At 32.6% G+C, this 20200-nt stretch overlaps 1 protein-coding gene across 1 annotated transcript in view; it reads right to left on the bottom strand.

Moving 5' to 3' along the window:
• Positions 1–5452: 5452 nt before the first annotated feature.
• The window catches only part of LOC128182266 (mucin-2-like), a 41444-nt gene continuing 26696 nt past the window's right edge, over positions 5453–20200 (bottom strand). Inside the window, exon 3 of the mRNA XM_052850857.1 lies at positions 5453–5460. Within this exon, the coding sequence (XP_052706817.1) occupies positions 5453–5460 (8 nt within the window). The remainder of the gene's footprint in view (positions 5461–20200) is intronic.

Consider the following 20200-nt stretch of genomic DNA (forward strand, 5'->3'; position numbering starts at 1 on the left):
TCTTGTCTATCTACATGTATAACAACTGACACTTAAAAGACGAATTATGTGTTTATTGATAAGATAAACACAAAGAGGTTGCATGCGCATGTGTACTTTCCAAAGTACAGTTTACATGGAGATAATGTAGGAATGTATAAGAAGGGAAATAGTATGATGATCTTTTTTTTATACCGGTGAAAGGAATTGGTGTAGATCGCTGACGAGGGAATATGCATGCAACTAGAAATAATACTAATTGTAATAGCAATTCTTAATGGTGTCTATTTACAATTTATTTATTTTGCAATTATATGATATAAAATTATCTTATTGTTTATATTGGACTTAAAAAATATAAGTGCACATTCTTAAAACAGGGTGTTACCTATTGACATATGATAAATGCTATCTCTTAAGATAAAAAGAAAGTCTCATGGGCCAAATCGCTCACCTGAGCAACAATAGCCATCATAAAACCAGCTTTATGGAGTTTTATACAAAATATTTGGACAATGTAGTTGAACGTAATCTGTATAAAAAAATCAACCATGGATGTTCTAATGTTTATCATTAGTCCCCTTTTGTAACATGGTGATTCTTTAGTCATATTACATATTGAGCATTGCAGTTATCAGGAAGACCTTAGCAACTGGTTTTAAATTATATAAGATATAAATCTATAAATCAAACTTGGAACTCCTTGTGAGGCCAAATAATCGCCCAGAAGCCATAGTCTTAACAATTTTAAAGAATAACGAATTTGTCAAAATACTGGCATATAATTAAAACCATATATCAAACATTTGAACTTTTAAAGATAAATTAAAATGTTTTCCCTCGTTAAATACCCCCCCCCCTCCCGAGTGAGCCCCACCCTACTCCTGAACATTTTGATGAATTTAAATCGACACTATCCAAGGTTTCTTTGACTAAAGTTACAGTTTTTCTAGACAAACTGTTTTTAGAAAAATATTTGTAATGATTTTATTCTACATAATCCTATGTAAAAATTGTGCCCTCATTGCGGCTCAACCCTATTACTAGAAATCATGATTTTAACAATCTACAATCTACCCTATCTGAAGAAGCATTCGCACAAGTTTTAGCTTCTTGTGGCTGATCAGTTTATGACAAAAGTCTTAAAGATTTCATTCTACATTTATGCATTCCTATGTAAAACTTCGACCTCTCCCATTGTGGCCCCATCCCGTCCCCAGGTTTCATGATTTGAACAAATTACAATCTATCCTGCCTCAGGATGCTTCCATACAAGTTAGATAAGCTTTCCTGACCGATCGGTTTCTAAAAAGATTTTCTTAAGATTTCCCTCTATATAGTCCTTTATAAAAATTTAACCCCCAGTTGTGGCCCCACCCTACCCTAGAGGATCGTGATTTGAAAAAAAAAATGAAATCTACACTAACTGCGGATACTTCCACACAAGTTTTGATGCCTTGTACCAAGTTTTGTTGAAAATGGCCCAGTGGTTCTGGAAAAGAAGTCCAAAATGTTAAAAGTTTACAGAAAGACAGGCAGACGGACGCCGGACAAAAAATTTACTAGAGATAAGATATTGGCAAAATTAACATTAAAGATCTGCAGGTCACAATCATACACCCTCGAGTAACTATTTATCACATTTTGCTTGTGGTGAGTTTTTATATGGACACTGCTAGTTGTCCAATCCCTTCATGTATTTTTTTTTATTCATGATAAATTTTGTTATATTGACAAACTATTCGCGTGTATTGCATCAGTAGTTTGCTGATCAACATCAACTTAAAAAGAATGCTATGGAGGGTAATCGTGTTCAATAATCCAGACATGTAAACTTGTAAATTCTAATATGCAAGCGTGTTGATTTGATAGCCTGAGTATGAATATGTGTAATTCTGATCGTGTAACGTATAAAACTCGGGCATAAACACGTGTAAGATTTGACTCGGTTCCTTCGCATGATGCACATTTTGCAACTTTATTGTTTACATTAGTTAATTAAACCTTCAACTTTGCACACTTCCAATTCGTAGTTTCTGCATTTGTAACTTCAGGTTCGGCAATAGCACATCTAACATGATATATATTGACAAATGTAAAGTCTACAAGTTTGTCGAATTTTGACATGACCTTACATGGCAACTGCCTTGCTGCGAGAAAAGGCATGTCGTAATCGCCAGAATGGACGAAAAATAAACATTATATTCAGCTTAACTGTTGCTATGAGTTTTTAATGAACGACACCTTTTCTATCGAAAATACCGGTATCATTTTTAGAAAGAAAAATTGAGGTATGATTGAAACTGGACCAAACAGGAAGAGGTTCATGTATAAAAAAAAAAATCGTTGCCGATGTGACGAATGCGCTAATTTCCGTAATATGATTCTCATGGTATTATAAAAGGAAATGCCTAATATCGTATTTCTTAAAAAAAAATTGACATGTAATTTAAACAAGAATATAAGTTAATGCGTACTCTTTTCTAGAAATGAGACGGATCAAGAAATTTTCTAAGGGGGGAATACATTTTGAGCGGCATGGGGTTCGAAGACCGCCGTGAGGGACTGTGTAACTCCATTGCTTCTGAATTCTAAGAATTTTGAAAGAGAATTTTTAACCGGGTTTCCGATTATTGAAATAGTAAAAATGGCGGGCGGGCAAGTAGCTGCGAAAAAGGTACCCTTATTGTACCGATAACTCCTCAAACAGTTTTCAAGATAGGAAGGTGTTCTTTTGCAGATGAATTATACATATATCAGAGGTATGCAAATTGCTAGGATTTTGATTTCTGATAATTTGTGAAAAAATATTAGCTGTTGAACTTAGTCATTTTTGGGCAAAAACATTGCATATAGAGTACCCCATTTCTATGGATAGGTAGTATTTATCAATTCGGGATTGACAAATGGATTATCGATACTGTTCACACAAAAGAAAACCGGTTTGCTGTCACATTGACAGATTTACTCTTGTTATTTTTCTGAATTAGAATAAACGACCTGCAAATATCTGGTAATTTTTCGCGGAAAAATTTATGTTACTTTACATGTATTTATACTTTTAATTTGTTGTGCAAGTGAAAGATAAATAATAACACAATCTTCAATATTAAAAAAAAAAACCAGGGCATATTTTTGTGCGCCGTAAATTGAATTTTTTTTTATTATGGGAGGCACGTCAATCCGAATTTTTTCAGACTGGGAGCTATGGACCTGCAGCTGGTTCACAAGTGGCTGTAAAGCTGTATTATAATAGCTCTGCAGAAATTTTTTATCAACCAACTTCACAAAGTGAGTCTGTATTGAACCGACATTCAGGACGTCATACTCATATCCAGTGATAATTGCTTGAAATTTTTTTTTACCTGCATGATATGTTTTTTTCCCTATATATTGCCGACAATGCAATGAAACATTTTTCAAAATAATTGATATATACACATTTTAATTTCACGACAGTTAACCTTACCTTTGGAATTTTTATTTATTTTCTTTTTAAAGAGGGTGTCGCTTCTTATGTCTCATATTAATCACAATTTTAAAACCAATGCCTTAAAATAGTTTGTTTTTCTTATCGATAACTTTGCAACCCAGGTGGCCGACCCCGTATAATTTTTCGCAAGGGGGGGGGGGGGGTTCTTGTTCCAACTTTATGGTAGCGATAATGATGTTTTTGGAGATATTTTCTTAATTCAGCCGAGGCCTATCCTTTAACAATCTGTTGCATGTACTCTAATAAAATGGCGTATATATCTTTATGCACGTGTATTCAAACAAAGTCATTAAATGTATTTTTTTCAGTTCTAAGAAGATATCTGAAGCCGATCGAATTCTTCACTCGCATCTTTTATACGTTCTCTTGATAAAATGTACACCCATCTCATAATTTAATTTTCCGGAAAAAAAATACTTTCTAAGAAATGTTGTTATTCAGAGATAATATGATTATACATAGGCCTACCTAATATTTTTTTTTTATTTACTCCGTTCCTATTCCGGCGATTACGGCATGCCTTTACCTGCAGCTAGCCTTTTTCGAACAGTGACGTCACTGTTTCCATATATGGTCATGTCAAAATTCGACAAACTTTGTAGACTTTACATTTGTCAATTTGTAACATGTCACCCGTGATATTTCAGAAAACGGAAATACAAATGCAGGGATTACAGATGGAAAGTGTGTATTATAGTAGCAGGTTAAATGTAAATAACAAACAGCATTTTATAGCTGCAATTAAGCATCTGTAGGAAAAATTAGATTGAAGGCCTGTGGGGTCAACTCTAAAGTGTTTATCCCTGAGTTTTTTAGATTATACGATCAAAATTACTCTCATTCATACTCAGGCTCACACATCAACACGATTGCATATTCGGATTTACAAGTTTACATGTTTGGATTTTTGAACACGATTACCCTCCATAGAATGCAGGCAAAACTTCAACTTGGAATGTCTTATGTCAAGTCTTTCTTGTATGTCTATGGACAACCTAGTGAGGATGAAGCGATCTAGGTTAACTTTTATCAACTACATACTTGAAGTTGTAACATTTTCTACACAATTTTTTGAGAGGTATTAAAACGAACTTCGTATACAGTTTTCATTACCAATTGTAAACCATTAATTTTTTATCTAACGTGTAAAATAACCAAATCTGCTCATATTAATTCAATGCCACATATGGTTATTAAAAAAATATATCGAATGAATAAATAAGGAATAAGGAATCATTCTTTGAGTATTATGAGGTGATAATTTTGGTCGGGGCCTGATCAAACAAATAAAGCCCGGAGGGCTTTATGATAGATTTATATAATTTCAAGCTTTTGTACGATTAAATATTTAAATATAAATAAGCAAACCCCGCTGACGCCCAAATTATATGTCATTTGAAGTTATAGGTTTTACAGTACAAAATAGATGCGTAGTGTTATCACAGGCAAAGACGCTGGAAAGTGTAATTATAGATGTATAAAAGAAACCGTTGTAATTTGGTTTGCTGAAATGTACTGGTAAGTAATGCAAAGGTTTAGCTGTACTTGTAAAAATGTTTTTAGTTTTTGTTGCAATATGGTGATCGTTGTGATGGTAGCAAGGGACAGTTTCGGATAAAGTTCCTGTCAATATTTTTGTAAAATTGAGAGGTGCTGTACTTGAAGGCTCATGAGTGTTGCAAAAATTCATGAAATTATTTCTAAGGATTATCAGTAGTTAGAGGGATGTCTCTTGTTGAAAATGACATGCAATATGTAGGCTCCATATGTTAGATACATGAGAATCAGAAGTAAAATGCGAAGCCGCGGCTTTGACTGTTGTGTTCACTTTACACAGTGAAGTGACAGACGGGGGGTAAAATAACACGAAAAGTTGATGGGACACTGTAAACTATATACCGGTAAGTTTCTGACATGTGATGGTGCAACATGCACACGGTACAGAAAGTAAAACCTTTGCAGTGAATTAGCTGGGGAGGTCTAAAAAGCTGAAAAATCATGAAAAATTAACAAAATATGAAAGGGTCAAAATCTCATAAAATCCAGTATGTAGAAAATTTTACAGGTTTCGACTAGTAGTTTTCTTCAGAAATTAGTGATTGACCCTATAACAAGTGAATTAAAGGTATTTGTGCTCAATGGGAACAATGGGATATTCTAGTTAAAGAGTTACGAAGACACACACCCCTGGCTATAATGAATTGTATCCAAAAAACTGTCCCGTGTCACCTATGTATGGCACGCCAAATTAACAAAACTGGGCTAAAGACTATTTCACAGTTCATGAAATGGGTTTATCTAATATATACTATGTTTTACGAAAATTGCACTGTAGTATAAGATTCGTTTTCTACAGTTTTCGTATGTAAAACCATATTTGACGGTTGTTAAGGTGGAAGGCTACACCATCACAACATGTATGTTACATATTTATAAAGCGTTCATCAAAAATAATAATTTTTGAGATTCAAATATTATCATATGCACCACTAACCTTATATCTACTATGTAAATAGATTCTACATACATGTATTTAGCATTGACTTGTTAAAGGGCTTTTTTGAATTTTTCTTCGCGATTTTTTCAGGTACCAAGATATTTGAGACCATGTAAAATAAAGAAAGACAACTCTTAAACCGGATCTTTCATACCAAATTTTTGCAATAATTCAATATTTCTTTTAATTTTTCAATTTCATTCATTTTTTTCTTCATCTCATTAATCAACAAATATTGTTTATATTTTTAGATTTTTGTGGGATTTTATCAAGCAGTTTGGCTCAAAAAGATTCTTTTTATATATATTAGATTCATATTTATGTGGATTCTAATAAAAGTCACACAAAAAGTTTTATTTATAATTCTTTTGTTTTACATTTCTCAAGTTTATAACATTTCACTTCCATAAGAATTAAAAACAATCAAAGTACTGAGAGTACTGAAAGACGGAGTCTTGAAAGTGTCCTGGATTTCCTCGAATATGCTTCTAAAATTTATGAGTTTTAAATAGTTGTTACAATCTATGTTAATTCGGCTTTTTGCAATTGTTTGATACTTTGTCTAAATTTTACTCAATCTCGGCCTTCATAATTGTAGAAAATTGACGCAACGATATATTATGTAAAATAAGACCCCAAGGAAAAATTTTAAAAATTACTACTAACTGGGAAACTCAAACAACTATATCAAAGTAGATAATTTTAATCATTCAATTTTGTGATCCAAGGGAAAATCCACAAGTCGAACGGTATCCGTTATAAAAGTTTTATGAAAACCCCGAAAACTTTAAAACTGCTGAAATAACAAAGTGAACATTTGTAGACCGATAACAAACACAGGCACCTGACGTTAGAAATATTTTTATGCAATATTAATAGGTAAACATAAATCCGTTCGCCACTTACTACTTTTTTGTGTAAACTCGCGCATCACCTACACGAATTACGATACAACCGTTCCTTTCATTAAAAATCATACTCCGAAAATCAGAGACATAACAGAGATTGTTAACTCTGCCATTAGCGTGAAAGTGTTACTGGACCAACCTTACTTTGAGAACTACAAGTGCAACAGCAATCTTGTATAAGTCATTAAATTTGAACCTATTAGTGAACATGAACCTGTAAATATTTTAAGCATGCTTTATTTATGAATTATTTACAAAACCTCTTTATTTAGTTTTTAAATTACTTTTTTAAAACTTATTGACTTTTCACAAAGTAATGGTAACGCATTACTTTACCCATGTAATGGTAATATAATGCATTACTTCAAGAAAATTGATAATGGTAATGGTAATTGAATGCCCTAATTCATGAAGTAATGGTAATGTAATACGTTATTTTACAATGTAATTCACCCCAAGCCAGATTCCAACTAAGCCCGAAAACATGAACATTAACATTTAACTTGGTTCTTCAATCGATAAGATTGTCTATATTATATGATGTATAAGTCTTCCAAAATGTATAATCTATTATAGATTTTGCTTACAAATCATTGTTTAAAATTCAAATTCAGTTTAATCAACTAAAGAGCCAGCGAACGAGAAGGCAAATTCAGGAGCAAGAATATTTTGATCAATAGAACTGTTTGTTTATTTTCTAAATTGAATTTTGTTTATACACAGAGGACTTAAAAAGATTTAATGCGTGTTTTTATAATACATATTTACTGAAATGCATGAAAACTTTCTGCACTATTTTCTTACGCGTAGACTCAATTCTCAATTCACGCTTGCCTTCCGGTTTGAGACTACGGCTGACAGTAAACGTGACCCCGTCTAAGAATGTTTAAAAAATGACAAACAAAGGGTTATCTGGAACTAGACTGATATTTTAAAAATTCTTTAGAAATAGGGTTTTGTACTTAGAGGTCTATTATGTTTCTTTAAATAAAGAACTTAAGAATTTAGACTGCAGGCTGCTTTATTTACCTTAACAGCATCATCAATTTAACTACAAGGTGTGTTACAAAGCACTTTGAAAAATAACGCACTTTGTAAAAAATGTTCAAAGTGCGTTAATTTTTAGACCTAGTCTACGCACTTAAAAAATTTTTTTTTCAAAGTGCTTTGATATCGTCGATATTAACGCACTTTGAAAAAAATTTGTTCAGGGTTTAGTCGAAATAATAAACATGTATAACTTTAGATGCAATAAATAATTGTTTTAACCTTGTGTCGCTTAATGGGGTATATTTTAAAAAGAATCCACTGCATTCTCGGCTAACTTGACGAACAGTTTCTCGATAAGAATTGTTTTCCTTTTTTTCATAAGCTTACGGAGTTTGACAATTTACATAAAGAACAACGCGGGAGATTTTAATTATCCAAATATGACATAAACTGCATCGCTTAGCAACTGCATTTTCCTTGTTTTTATTTACAGTAAACTTACTAATTATCTGGTACATTGTGCCGTGTGCCAGAAACGAAAATTATTATACCCGCACTTTCTAAAGAAAGTTCAGGTATATTGTTGTTACCCTGTTCCGTTCGCCCGTTCGTCTGTCACGTTTTACTTTCTCAAACTGCTCTTACATCTTATAAACCATCAAACACAACTCTTGGAGTTTGATTTGGGGTAGCATGTTGTTTTGTAACAAGGTTTTAAAAATTCCTGTCCTGGGGGTCAAATAATTGGTAAAAAATGACGTTTTTTCACAACCCTCTAACATTTTCAACAGTAGACAAATCATCTCTTGGAATATGTTTGAGGGTATCCTATAGATGCGCAATAAGGTTTCGAAATTTTCAATTTTGTCCTGGGGGTCGTTTAATGGCTCAAAAATGACGGTTTTTTTTTTTTTACCAAAAAACTGGTTTCAAAAACGTCATTTTTTTTGCAGTGGCCAAATGATCTTCTAAAATATGATTGGGGGTGTCATATTGAAGTGTTATCAGGTTCCAGAATTTCTTTTTTATTAAGGGGGTCAGTGGGCAACAAAAAATTACGTATTTTTGCAAAAAAAGTATGGTTCCCAGAACTCCAATTACAACTTTTGGAGTAGCTACGTCATCTCTTAGGATATAATTGGGGCTGTCCTATACATGTGCATAAGGTTTTAAAATTTAAATTTCATCCAGGGAGTCAAAAAGTAGCAGAAAATTGACGTTTATCACTTCAAAAAACATAGATCCTAGAACTCCTTTTATGATTTAATGGATAGACACATCATATCTTAGGATATGATAGGAACTGTTCCATAGATGTGCATTACGGTTTTGAAAAATTAAATTTAACCCTGAGGCCCATTACCTAAATATCTTTTGATGCCCTTTAAGGATCAAGAATATATATGGTTAAGGGGTGGGGATCTCAACCGTTTTCGAGATATTCATGCACTCTCTGTTCGAGGGCCAACCCCGGGGCCCATGACCTACATACCGTTTGATGCCCCTTGACACAAGGAACAAGAATATATATGTTTAAGGGTGGGGATCTCAACTGTTTTGAAGATATTAAGGGACTTGCTGTTTGAGGGGGTCAGGACCACCCACAGGGCCCATGACCTACATAACATTTGATGCCCCTTGACATCAGAAACATGAATATATATTTATATCAGCTGTGAGAGTTGATTAAAAAATGTTATTCACGAGGATATCAAAAATTAAATTGAAGTGTTCATTGTTAAAATTATTGTTTTATGAATGCATGCATAATTAGATAAATAATGAGAAAAATAATCCATTTATTTAAAAATTTCAATTTTGACATATTTTTATAATTTAAGAAAGTGATTTATATTTATTATTTAGTTGATACTATTATTTCATACTCTGTTGGGCACGTGCAACTTTCTGGACGTGAAAATGGGCATTTTTGTCATTAGGATTCACTGATCATACGCACCCTGCTTCATTGGAGGATTGCATAATATTATATCGTATATTGCAATACCCGCTATCAAGATTTATCTCATTCATTATAATCTTTTGCATGTAGCCCTCTTTGAAAAAAATACTCCTTTAATATATTGTCTATAGCACTAAATTTTCTTTGCATCGACCGTGTGTGGATCAAATAATTCTCCCTACCTTGAATTTTAATTTTTGGGAAACATACCCGATTTACCTGTTACAACTGAATCCAGGTCCTTATCAGGTACAGGTTCGTCTGAAGTTTGACACGATCGGTGTGCGGGGGGGTATTTGATTGCACTGGTGTTAAGCCGATATGCGTACCATTTGGTACGCATATCATAAGATGGCGACGACCTCTGTTGGTTCGTAAGTTTACACAACTCATTTTATTTATTCACAGCGTATTTCAGCGGGTAAAACATAGGTGTTTGAAGGGCTACTGAATCTTCACATGTAGCAAACTATAAAATAAATAGAAAACTGCATATTAATTTATATTTTCTTCATTAATGAAAATCCCGATGATATGCGTACCTACAAAAACAGATACACGTACCATAAAACAAATAGGAATTTCTGGATATGCGTACCATCGGTAAGATATACGCACCACTCATATACAAAGTGATAAAATACTTTTCCAAAAAGGCCTTGGTTTTGCAGATGAGGAGATTGATATCAAAATGTCTAAATAAAATACAATAATTAAGAAACTCTTTAGCGTTTTCTCTAAAAAAAAAATAATCAAAGAACACATAATTATACGTCATTGGTTTGATGTTTACATTTTATTGCCACCATGTTTTTCACGCTGGTGACGAAGCAGATTTTGTTTATATGCAAACGGTGATGCATGGATTGCAGAGGTAGCGTGAAAATGTTGTCTTTTTGTGTTTTGCTTCAATGTGCCTCTTGAGAGTAAGATAGAATTACAGTCATCGCATTTACACCCCCCTCCTCCCCCATCATTCTGGGCCAACTTGTGATTTCGGAGATCTTTCTTATGGACATACGCCTTGGTACATTTGTCGCAGGCATAAGGTTTTTCCTGTAAAATAAAAATATAAATTCAACATGTTTGTGGGTACGTGGATGGGTAGGTGCGCGCGTGTACATGCATGTGCGAGTGTGAATTGTTGCTTCATCAAAGTAAATGAATAAATAAAAATGGATTACATTTAAATGTAGCAGCAGGCGCGATTTAATCTGGTCTGCGACAAAAAACCTTTCTCACATTGACCAGACTTGAATTTGTATTCCTGTGTGTGCTTCAGTATTTTGTGTACCGGTACTTGCATGCCCTGCTTTGAACTAAACATCTTTCCACACACTTCACATACTGGTACTTGCCATCATCTTTAAAAAGATATAACTACAGATCTAGATATTTTGTTCACATAAAATACAAATGTACAGTAGACACAATTTTTTGGAAATCACAATAATAAATTGTGCAATATAATTTAAACGAAAACCGTACAGTGTAAAGAAATATTTTCATACCTCTATGTTTATGCTTAGGGGTGCTTGAAATCAAAGACCCATCAAATCCACTAACTGTTTAAACCCGAAAAAGTCCATATTAATGTCAAAAAGTATTATATTGCTGAGCTTCAATTGATATTTATTTTTTTTTTAAAGGAATTGTATATCTAAAATATTAAACTATATTTCGTAAAAAAAAAATAAAACAACTTGTTAAATGAAAACTATAAATGAAAAAAATATATATATTTACGAAAGAAACACAGGTGATTTAGATTACCTTATATATAATCATCAGATTACCAAAATCTCATTTTAAGTCCAAATTCAACATTCAAGTCCGAATGATACAGGTTTTTAGAGTCATTCAATTTCTTTCTCAAAAAATAATTAATATTCAAGACTTGAAAAAATTTGCAAAATGAGTTTGTTTATAAATATGAAATTAGAAATACAAACGAATGAAACAAAAAAAAATTAGTTCAAAATTTCACCATTTAATGATGAGTTTTGTTCATCTGATAAAGCATGAAACAATTAAAACTCGGCGTATTTATCATTCTAAAACAATTGACATTAAGTGGATAGGATGATATCTTGACAACTATTTGAATATTAATATTATCTACTTACATGGGATTCACCCATTATCGTTTCTGAATTCTCTGAAAAAAGTATTGCTAGAATCCGTCAATCGAGGTTCAGTATTAAGCGTATATCAAAACCGATTGAACCGACCGACCGAAAACAAGAGATCAATTAGTATGATATATTGAAAATTTGAATGTTTATTTCTCGCTACTATAAAGTTACGATATATGTCCAAGTTCTCAACATACTGACGCTCTGGGGATAACGATAATAAAACAATATAATACAAAGGCATTCAACGTCTCAAAACCGAACAGTTCAATGAAAATTAGAGAACACGATATATAATAGGAAAATAGTTGGTACCCATATCATTAAAATATGGTACGTATATCCGAAAACATAAACATGCCGTAGGTACGCATATCATCGAGATTTTCATTAATGAAGAAAATATAAATTAATATGCAGTTTTTATTTATTTTATAGGTTGCTACATGTGAAGACTCAGTAGCCCTTCAAACACTTATGTTTTACCCGCTGAAATACGATCTGAATAAATAAAATGAGTTGTATAAACTTACGAACCTGCAGAGGCCGTCGCCATTTTATGATATGCGTACCAAATGGTACGCATATCGGCTTAACACCAGTGTGATTGGGCGTCGTGCACGAACGATCTTTTATAGCCTTTACGAGTTCCAGCTTGTTACCACTCAATTTTATGTGATTTACTCGCAGAAATGTTTGCATTTGAAAATTCTGATAAATACGTTTGTCTTCCACCGTTGCATTGAATAATGACAGGAAGTCTGTGCCTTCATTACGATATGGTTCCATTGCATCGTTTGGAATATGCCGATATGCGAGGTATAATAGTAACGTATTATTGGATTTAAGAACCTCGATAAGGACCTCGATCTGATTGGTTGCCCACTACGCCTCCATAGTTAAGCGAGTCCTCATTGGCTAATGATTTTCCTTCTTTAACTTTACTATAGGTCGCCTTGCACGCTTGGTAATCAAATTCCTACATTATTAAATGATAAGAAAGCAATTATTCCTTAATTTATTTTAAAAGCACGGATTTTTTTATACAGTTCAATATATATTATGTTGTCTCAAAGTACTTGAATGTGGAACACTACATTTTGGCCATATTGATCTAAACACCTAATATACTTTATATAAACTATATCTAAGAACCTTGTCTTGTCTTTACTGGCCATGTCTAAGAACCTTGTCTTTTCAATACTAACCATATCTAAGAACGATACTTTTTTACTGACCATATCTAAGAACCTAGCTTGTTTACTCTATACTGGCCGTACCTAAGAACATTGTTTTCTCTATACTGACGATATCTAAGAACCTTGCCATGTTTATACTGACCATATCTAAGAACCTTGTCCTGTTTATACTGACCATATCTAAGAACATTGTTTACTTTATACTAGCCATATCTAAGAACCTTGTCCGTTCTATACTGACCATATCAAAGAACATTGTCCTGTTTATACTGACCATATCTAAGAACATTGGCTACTCTATATAAACCATATCTAAGAACCTCGTCTTCAGTATACAAACCATATCTAAGAACCTTGTCCGTTCTACACTGACCATATTTTAGAACCATGTCCTTGTTTGTACTGACCATATCTAAGAACCTTCTCTTCTCTCTATAAACCATATCTAAGAACCTTGTCTGCTCTATATAAACCATATCTAAGAACCTTGTCTTCAGTATACAAACCATATCTCAGAACCTTGTCTACTCTATATAAACCATATCTAAGAAACTTGTCCGTTCTATACTGACCATATCTAAGAACCTTGTATACTTTATATAAAACATATCTAAGAACCTTGTTTCTCTATTTTTCGTTCTGTACTGACAATATCTATGAACCCTGTGCTCTTTCATTCACTATATCTAAGAACCTTGTCTTCTCTATACAAACCATATCTTAGAACCTTGTCTTCTCTATACTGACCATACTGTGGAATCACTAGATTTCGTGGTGGCTCACTTTTCGTGGAAGTCGTGGGTACTTCTCATCCACGAATTTACATCCTCCACGAAATAATAAATTCGGGTAATAAAGTCATATTTCCTTTGTAAGTTTTAGAGAATACACGAAATTACGTCCCTACAAACCTGTAAAATTTAAGCAATCCACGAAAATCATTTCCTTTGTAGGTTTTAGAGAATACACGAAATTACGTCCCCACAAACCCACAATCCACGAAAATTATTTCCTTTGTAGGTTTTAGAGAATACACGAAATTACGTCCCCACAAACCTGTAAAATTTAAGCAATCCACGAAAATTGTCCCCCACGAAATTTAATGATTCCACAGTATCTAAGAACCTTGTCTACTTTTTACTCGCCATATCTAAGAACCTTGTCCTGTTTATACTGACCATATCAAAGAACCTTGTCCGTTCTTTACTGACCATATCTAAAACCTTGTCTACTCAATATTAATCATATCTAAGAACCGTATCTTAAGATATGGTCAGTATAGAGAAGACAAGGTTCTTAGATATGGCCAGTATATCCACGGCATGATTCTTTGAAATTGTCAGTATAGAGTAGACAAGGTTCTTAGATATGGTAAAAGTATAGAGAAGACAAGGTTCTTAGATATGGTTTGTATAAAGAAAACAAGGTTCTTAGATATGGTTAGTATACTGAAGACGAGGTTCTTAGATATAGTCAGTATAAACAGGACAAGGTTCTTAGATATAGTCAGTATAGAGAAGACAAGGTTCTTAGATATGGTTTATATAGAGTAGACAAGGTTCTTAGATATGGTCAGTATAGAACGGACAAGGTTCTTAGATATAGATTATATAGTGTAGACAAGGTTTTTAGATATGGTCAGCATAGAACGGACAAGGTTCTTAGATATAGTTTATATAGAGTAGACAAGGTTCTTAGATATGATCATTATAATCAGGACAAGGTTCTTAGTAATGGTCAGTATAGAACGGACAAGGTTCTTAGATATGGTTTGTAAAGAGAAGACACGGTTCTTAGATATGGTCAGTATAGAACGGACAAGGTTCTTAGATATGGTTTATATAGAGTAGACAAGGTTCTTAGATATGATCATAAAAACAGGACAAGGTTCTTAGATATGGTCAGTATAGAACGGACAAGGTTCTTAGATATGGTTTATATAGAGTAGACATGGTTCTTAGATATGGTCAGTATAGAATGGACAAGGTTCTTAGATATGGTTTGTAAAGAGTAGACAAGGTTCTTATACATGGTCAGTATAAACCAGACAAGGTTCTTAGATATGGTCAGTATAAGGTAGACATAGTTCTTAGATATGGCTAGTATAAAGTAGACAAGGTTCTTAGATATGGTCATTATAAACAGGGCAAGGTTCTAAGATATCGTCAGTATAGAGAAAACAATGTTCTTAGGTACGGCCAGTATAGAGTAAACAAGCTAGGTTCATAGATATGGTCAGTATAAAATTATCGTTCTTAGATATGGTTAGTATTGAAAAGACAAGGTTCTTAGACATGGCCAGTAAAGACAAGACAAGGTTCTTAGATATAGCTTATATAAAGTATATAAGGTTCATAGATCAATATGGCCAAAATGTAGTGTTCCACATTCTGGTACATTGAGACAACATAATATATATTGAACTGTATAAAAAATCCGTGCTTTTAAAATAAATTAAGGAATAATTGTTTTCTTATCATTTAATAATGTAGGGATTTGATTATCAAGCGTGCAAGGCGACCTATAGTGAAGTTAAAGAAGGAAAATCATTAGCCAATGAGGACTCGCTTAACTATGGAGGCGTAGTAGGCAACCAATCAGATCGAGGTTCTTATCGAGGTTCTTAAATCCAATAATACGTTACTATTATACCTCGATATGCAACTCTTTACCGGAAGTGTACATACCGTCCCGCAGAAACGATGACTCGTACACTCATAACTCGTAAGCAAACACAACGAAAGGAGGGGATATAATACTTGATAATGTGATGTTCTTTTTTAGAGATAAACAAGAATAATTGTATCTATTACATCTGATTACAGCTGCGTAAAGCAATTGGTAACATGTAACAGATAAACTTCTGATTTGCAAGTCATGATTTCGAAACTAGTTTTGCATCAAAATTGATACACAGCTTTAGTTTGTTAATAAAGATTTTGAAAATGTTAAAACAATTATTACATTTTTGTATGATTTTCTTTCATCTTTATTAATAACTTAAGCTACCCTATACCACATTAAAGGACTTGAACACAAAAAACAGAAAAGAATACAGAAAAAAGAAAAAATGTCACAAACTATTCTACTGTTTTAAGACAATATTTACATTGTGCAACAGTGTATTTCGTGGTGTAAACGATGCTTCAAATGGATGCCTCACTGTATAGCATGTATAGCACCTTAATATATTCATGCCATTTTGAACACAAATAATATTAGAGTCGACCATTTTATCCTTTCGCATTTGTCACTTCTTTCCCTGTTATTTGTTTTACGGCAAAAAAGAGTAATATTTTTCATTTCTTTTCACTTGAACAGGTATGATATGATATTAAAATATTTTGATGAAAAAATCTTAATGGTGATTGATAAAGCTACAGCAATAACTAATTTGAAATGTCGTGGTGTCTAGAAACTAAATGACATTGTTAGACTATACTTATTACTTACTTAGTGCTATATCATATTGATTGTTATTACTTTATTATCATTTTTTGTGTTATAATTTGATTGTAACCAATGTTTTTCTTTTTTTTCATTTACCCTTATTGGACGGTTAAAATAATCTCTTCGAAACTCTTTGCTTGTAACAGTAGTCATCCAATCTTTTTTGAAATCTGGATCCTCCATCTCCAACTCCTGTGTTTTTTTTTTGAGGATAAAGTATATTACCAACCGTTTTCGAGATTTTACCATTCATTTGGTATTTCCTTTGAAAATTCCTAAAAATTAAAAGCAAACAACATAAAAAAGGATGGAATACAGTACCCGCAATGTTACATATTACAATCCTATTATATTCTATCGTGTATCAATCATATTGTGCCTTTATACTGTTATATCCCGTGTTAATCATATCCCATCATGCGTTAATCATATAAGGTTTATTGTTTATTTTTCGAGTTTTCCCATCTATCTTTTAGTGTTAATCGTTCCGTGCTTTTTCATAAGCAATTATGATGATTTTATTTTAAGGTTACAATTCGTTAAATGCGCCGTATAATATACATGTAATTTACCGAACACGTAATGTACAATTCTACTAATTTCTAATTTTTTTTTTCAGACCAAAATTAAACGTTGAAATAATATCAATAAGCAATGGAAATGAAAAATTAATGTAAACAATCGAAGTTCTTAGGAACAAAGTAACATATTTACCTGTGATAGCAAGGGACAGTTTTGCATAAAGTACTTGTCAATACTCTAGTAAAAATGGGTGTACCTGTATTTGAAGGCCTGTTTGTAATATAATTGTAATATAATTTGTGAAAATAATTGATCATAGGTGATAATTTTATGGTAGCATGGAGTCATTCCTGTATCTTGATGTAAAGCATGTAGGTCCCATAGTGTTATATAGAGATGCTTGGGAGTCAGATACGAAACGACGGTTGTTGAAAGGTGTGCTTACTTTTCATGCAAAAAGAAAGTGGGGCTGATGGTAAGTGAAATATTATTAAAATGACATGGATGGGAGGTAGGGCGGTACAGACTGGCAGGGAGGGGACATGTTGTACAACAGATAGTGGTCATCTCTCTGCAGGAAGCGCGGTTGGATTGGGTCTAAATGGGGGAAATAAGTAAAAATTTGACAGTACACAGGGGGGAGGTCAAATAAACGTTTGATCTGACCAGAAAAAGGCATGGTTATCATTTTTTGTGATTTTTTCACTTTAATTTCCTTTCTTAAGTCCAATAGGAAGTTACAAATCATTTTGGTCAGGGTGCAAATTATAAATTTCCCGCAGCGCAGCGGTAACGGGAGTGTTTTGTTTTTGCTATGGTCAGCTAAAATGTTAACGCCATTGTCTAGTTACAATGTCTGATCGAGAAAAATAGCTAACATTTCTTTGTTATGTAAGCAAAGCTCGCGTCATGCTTTATTTCTATAGGTCGTATATACTTGTGAAAGCTTCTGTTTCTATAGATTTTTCTATATGCAAGTTTATCAAATACATGATTCAACAAACTTTATAATTTTGTTACTCCTTTCTTTGTTTAAAATTTATGTATTTCTCTTCAGTAACATCAGACTTCTTTGTGAAATCTTATATTTTTTTTCCTTTGTACACCTATAAAATGCCTGTTTTATTACTAACATGGAGTTATCTTGAAGTAAATTTCTAAATAATTTTTCTTAAGGTCAAAGCAAAGTTCTGTTTTTGTTGTTCTTTTGAACGGAGTCAATAGAGATGGTCATCATCTCAATAATGCTTAGTTATTGTTTGTTTAAGTGTTGCTAGTAGGTTAGTGCTACAGGTGTACAATGGTGAACCAAAGGCGAATCAAAACGCCAATGAAATTCTATATTAGTTTATCTAATATTCCAGACAACTGTCTAATTAACAAATATATCATTAATATTGTGAGTTATGATATGTAAACAATCTTGTCAAATATTTTAGTATATGTGTTTAGAGTGGCCTCCCAATATTTTTATGTATTATGTTTTATTTTCAACGTCATTTTTCAATAAATGACATTTATGGAACCTGATATGTTGTTAAGTTATCTTTTATTGGCAAAAAACCTAGCTTCATTGTTGGCAGTATTTTTAAGAGCGGAGAGGTTTTACTTAAATATCATTATGCAGTAATCATCAAAATAATAACGCGGGTTATTAATTATTTACTACTATCTTTTCAATCACGAATTTCTGATTTTTGCTAATAGTTTTGTTTGAAAGATTAAGCGTTGTTTGAATTTTCTATTTAATTAATTTAACATTTGTTAAGCATAATTTATGCTCATTAATTGGTTTTCTCTGGGAGCTAAAAAAAACTATTGTTTTTGTTTTTACTGGCAAGATAAGACATTTTTTTCTCTATGTGATTTATTTGTTTTGCATTTTCTGAGAGTAAGAGTCAAACAAATAAGGTTAGTTTTAAACATTTATTTGCCATTGACTAGTGTGCGTTCTAGATAACACTTAAACAATATACACACCAAAACATCAAGTAAATCATTTATTAATGTATTAATTATTTAATTTGTCGTGAGATAGCATGCTTTATATTTTTATTCTCTGCTATCTGGGAAGAATATTTCAAGTGGCTTTTCAAACTCCTTATGTTCTATTTTTTATCTTCTAGTATCAAGGAGTATTAGCTTTTCCAATTGGCAAATAGAGGTTTTTTTTCACTTTGATTTGCTAATCTCACCAACAGAACTATTTGTTTTGAAGTACATTCAATGAAAGTACTTATGTAATCTTAACAAATCAAAAGAGAGACCACTGCTGTTAAAAGTAAACACGAACTTATCATTTAATGACACCCCACTGTTCGCTTTTGATTAATTTAAACGTTTGGGGTTTTTTGTGCATCACAAGAGCTTTTTTGTGGACAGAAATTCAATATGCATTCCATTATAAATTTCGGTAGCCACAACAGTTATATGCTTAACACTACATGTATTTGAAAGAATGATGTTATAGTAATAGAATGATCAGGTTTTGTACATTTTCCATGTTAGAATATAACGTAATTTTAAGGTTTGTGTGTTATGTGTTTGAATTTATTATGGCAGTCCATTCTGGTTTCACTGATTTAACATTGCTTTACTGTAGACAACTGTTGATATTGTTTTTATTCAAAAATGAATTTACGTGCTAAATAAATAAAACCTTTCACATTTCAAAATCCGGTGAAAGTAGAACCAAAATTTAAGACGTTTTGTTCTCTTATAAAAACTGAAAGACATATTAATAAGTAAACTGTTCAGAAACAGACTCTGGTATAACGTAAGACTACGGCGATATTTCTGTTTGTGTGCGTTTTATCCTAGATTCCTAAAATAAATACAAATATTTAACAATATGATATTCGACGAAATAGAAAAAAGTCAAATTAAGATCTAAGGTTTGTCAATAAAACTACAATATTTAAAGAATAACTAGATTTCTGAAGGTCAATATATCAATGGTGTTCTCGGTTGAAAGTAAACCATTTTCTCCTAATATGATTAACAACCAACATAGTAACTGTTGTACAATCATTAAATAAATATATCAATATGTAAACCAAACGCT

Source organism: Crassostrea angulata, chromosome 4 (genome assembly GCF_025612915.1).
Source record: "Crassostrea angulata isolate pt1a10 chromosome 4, ASM2561291v2, whole genome shotgun sequence".
Lineage (NCBI taxonomy): Eukaryota > Metazoa > Mollusca > Bivalvia > Ostreida > Ostreidae > Magallana > Magallana angulata.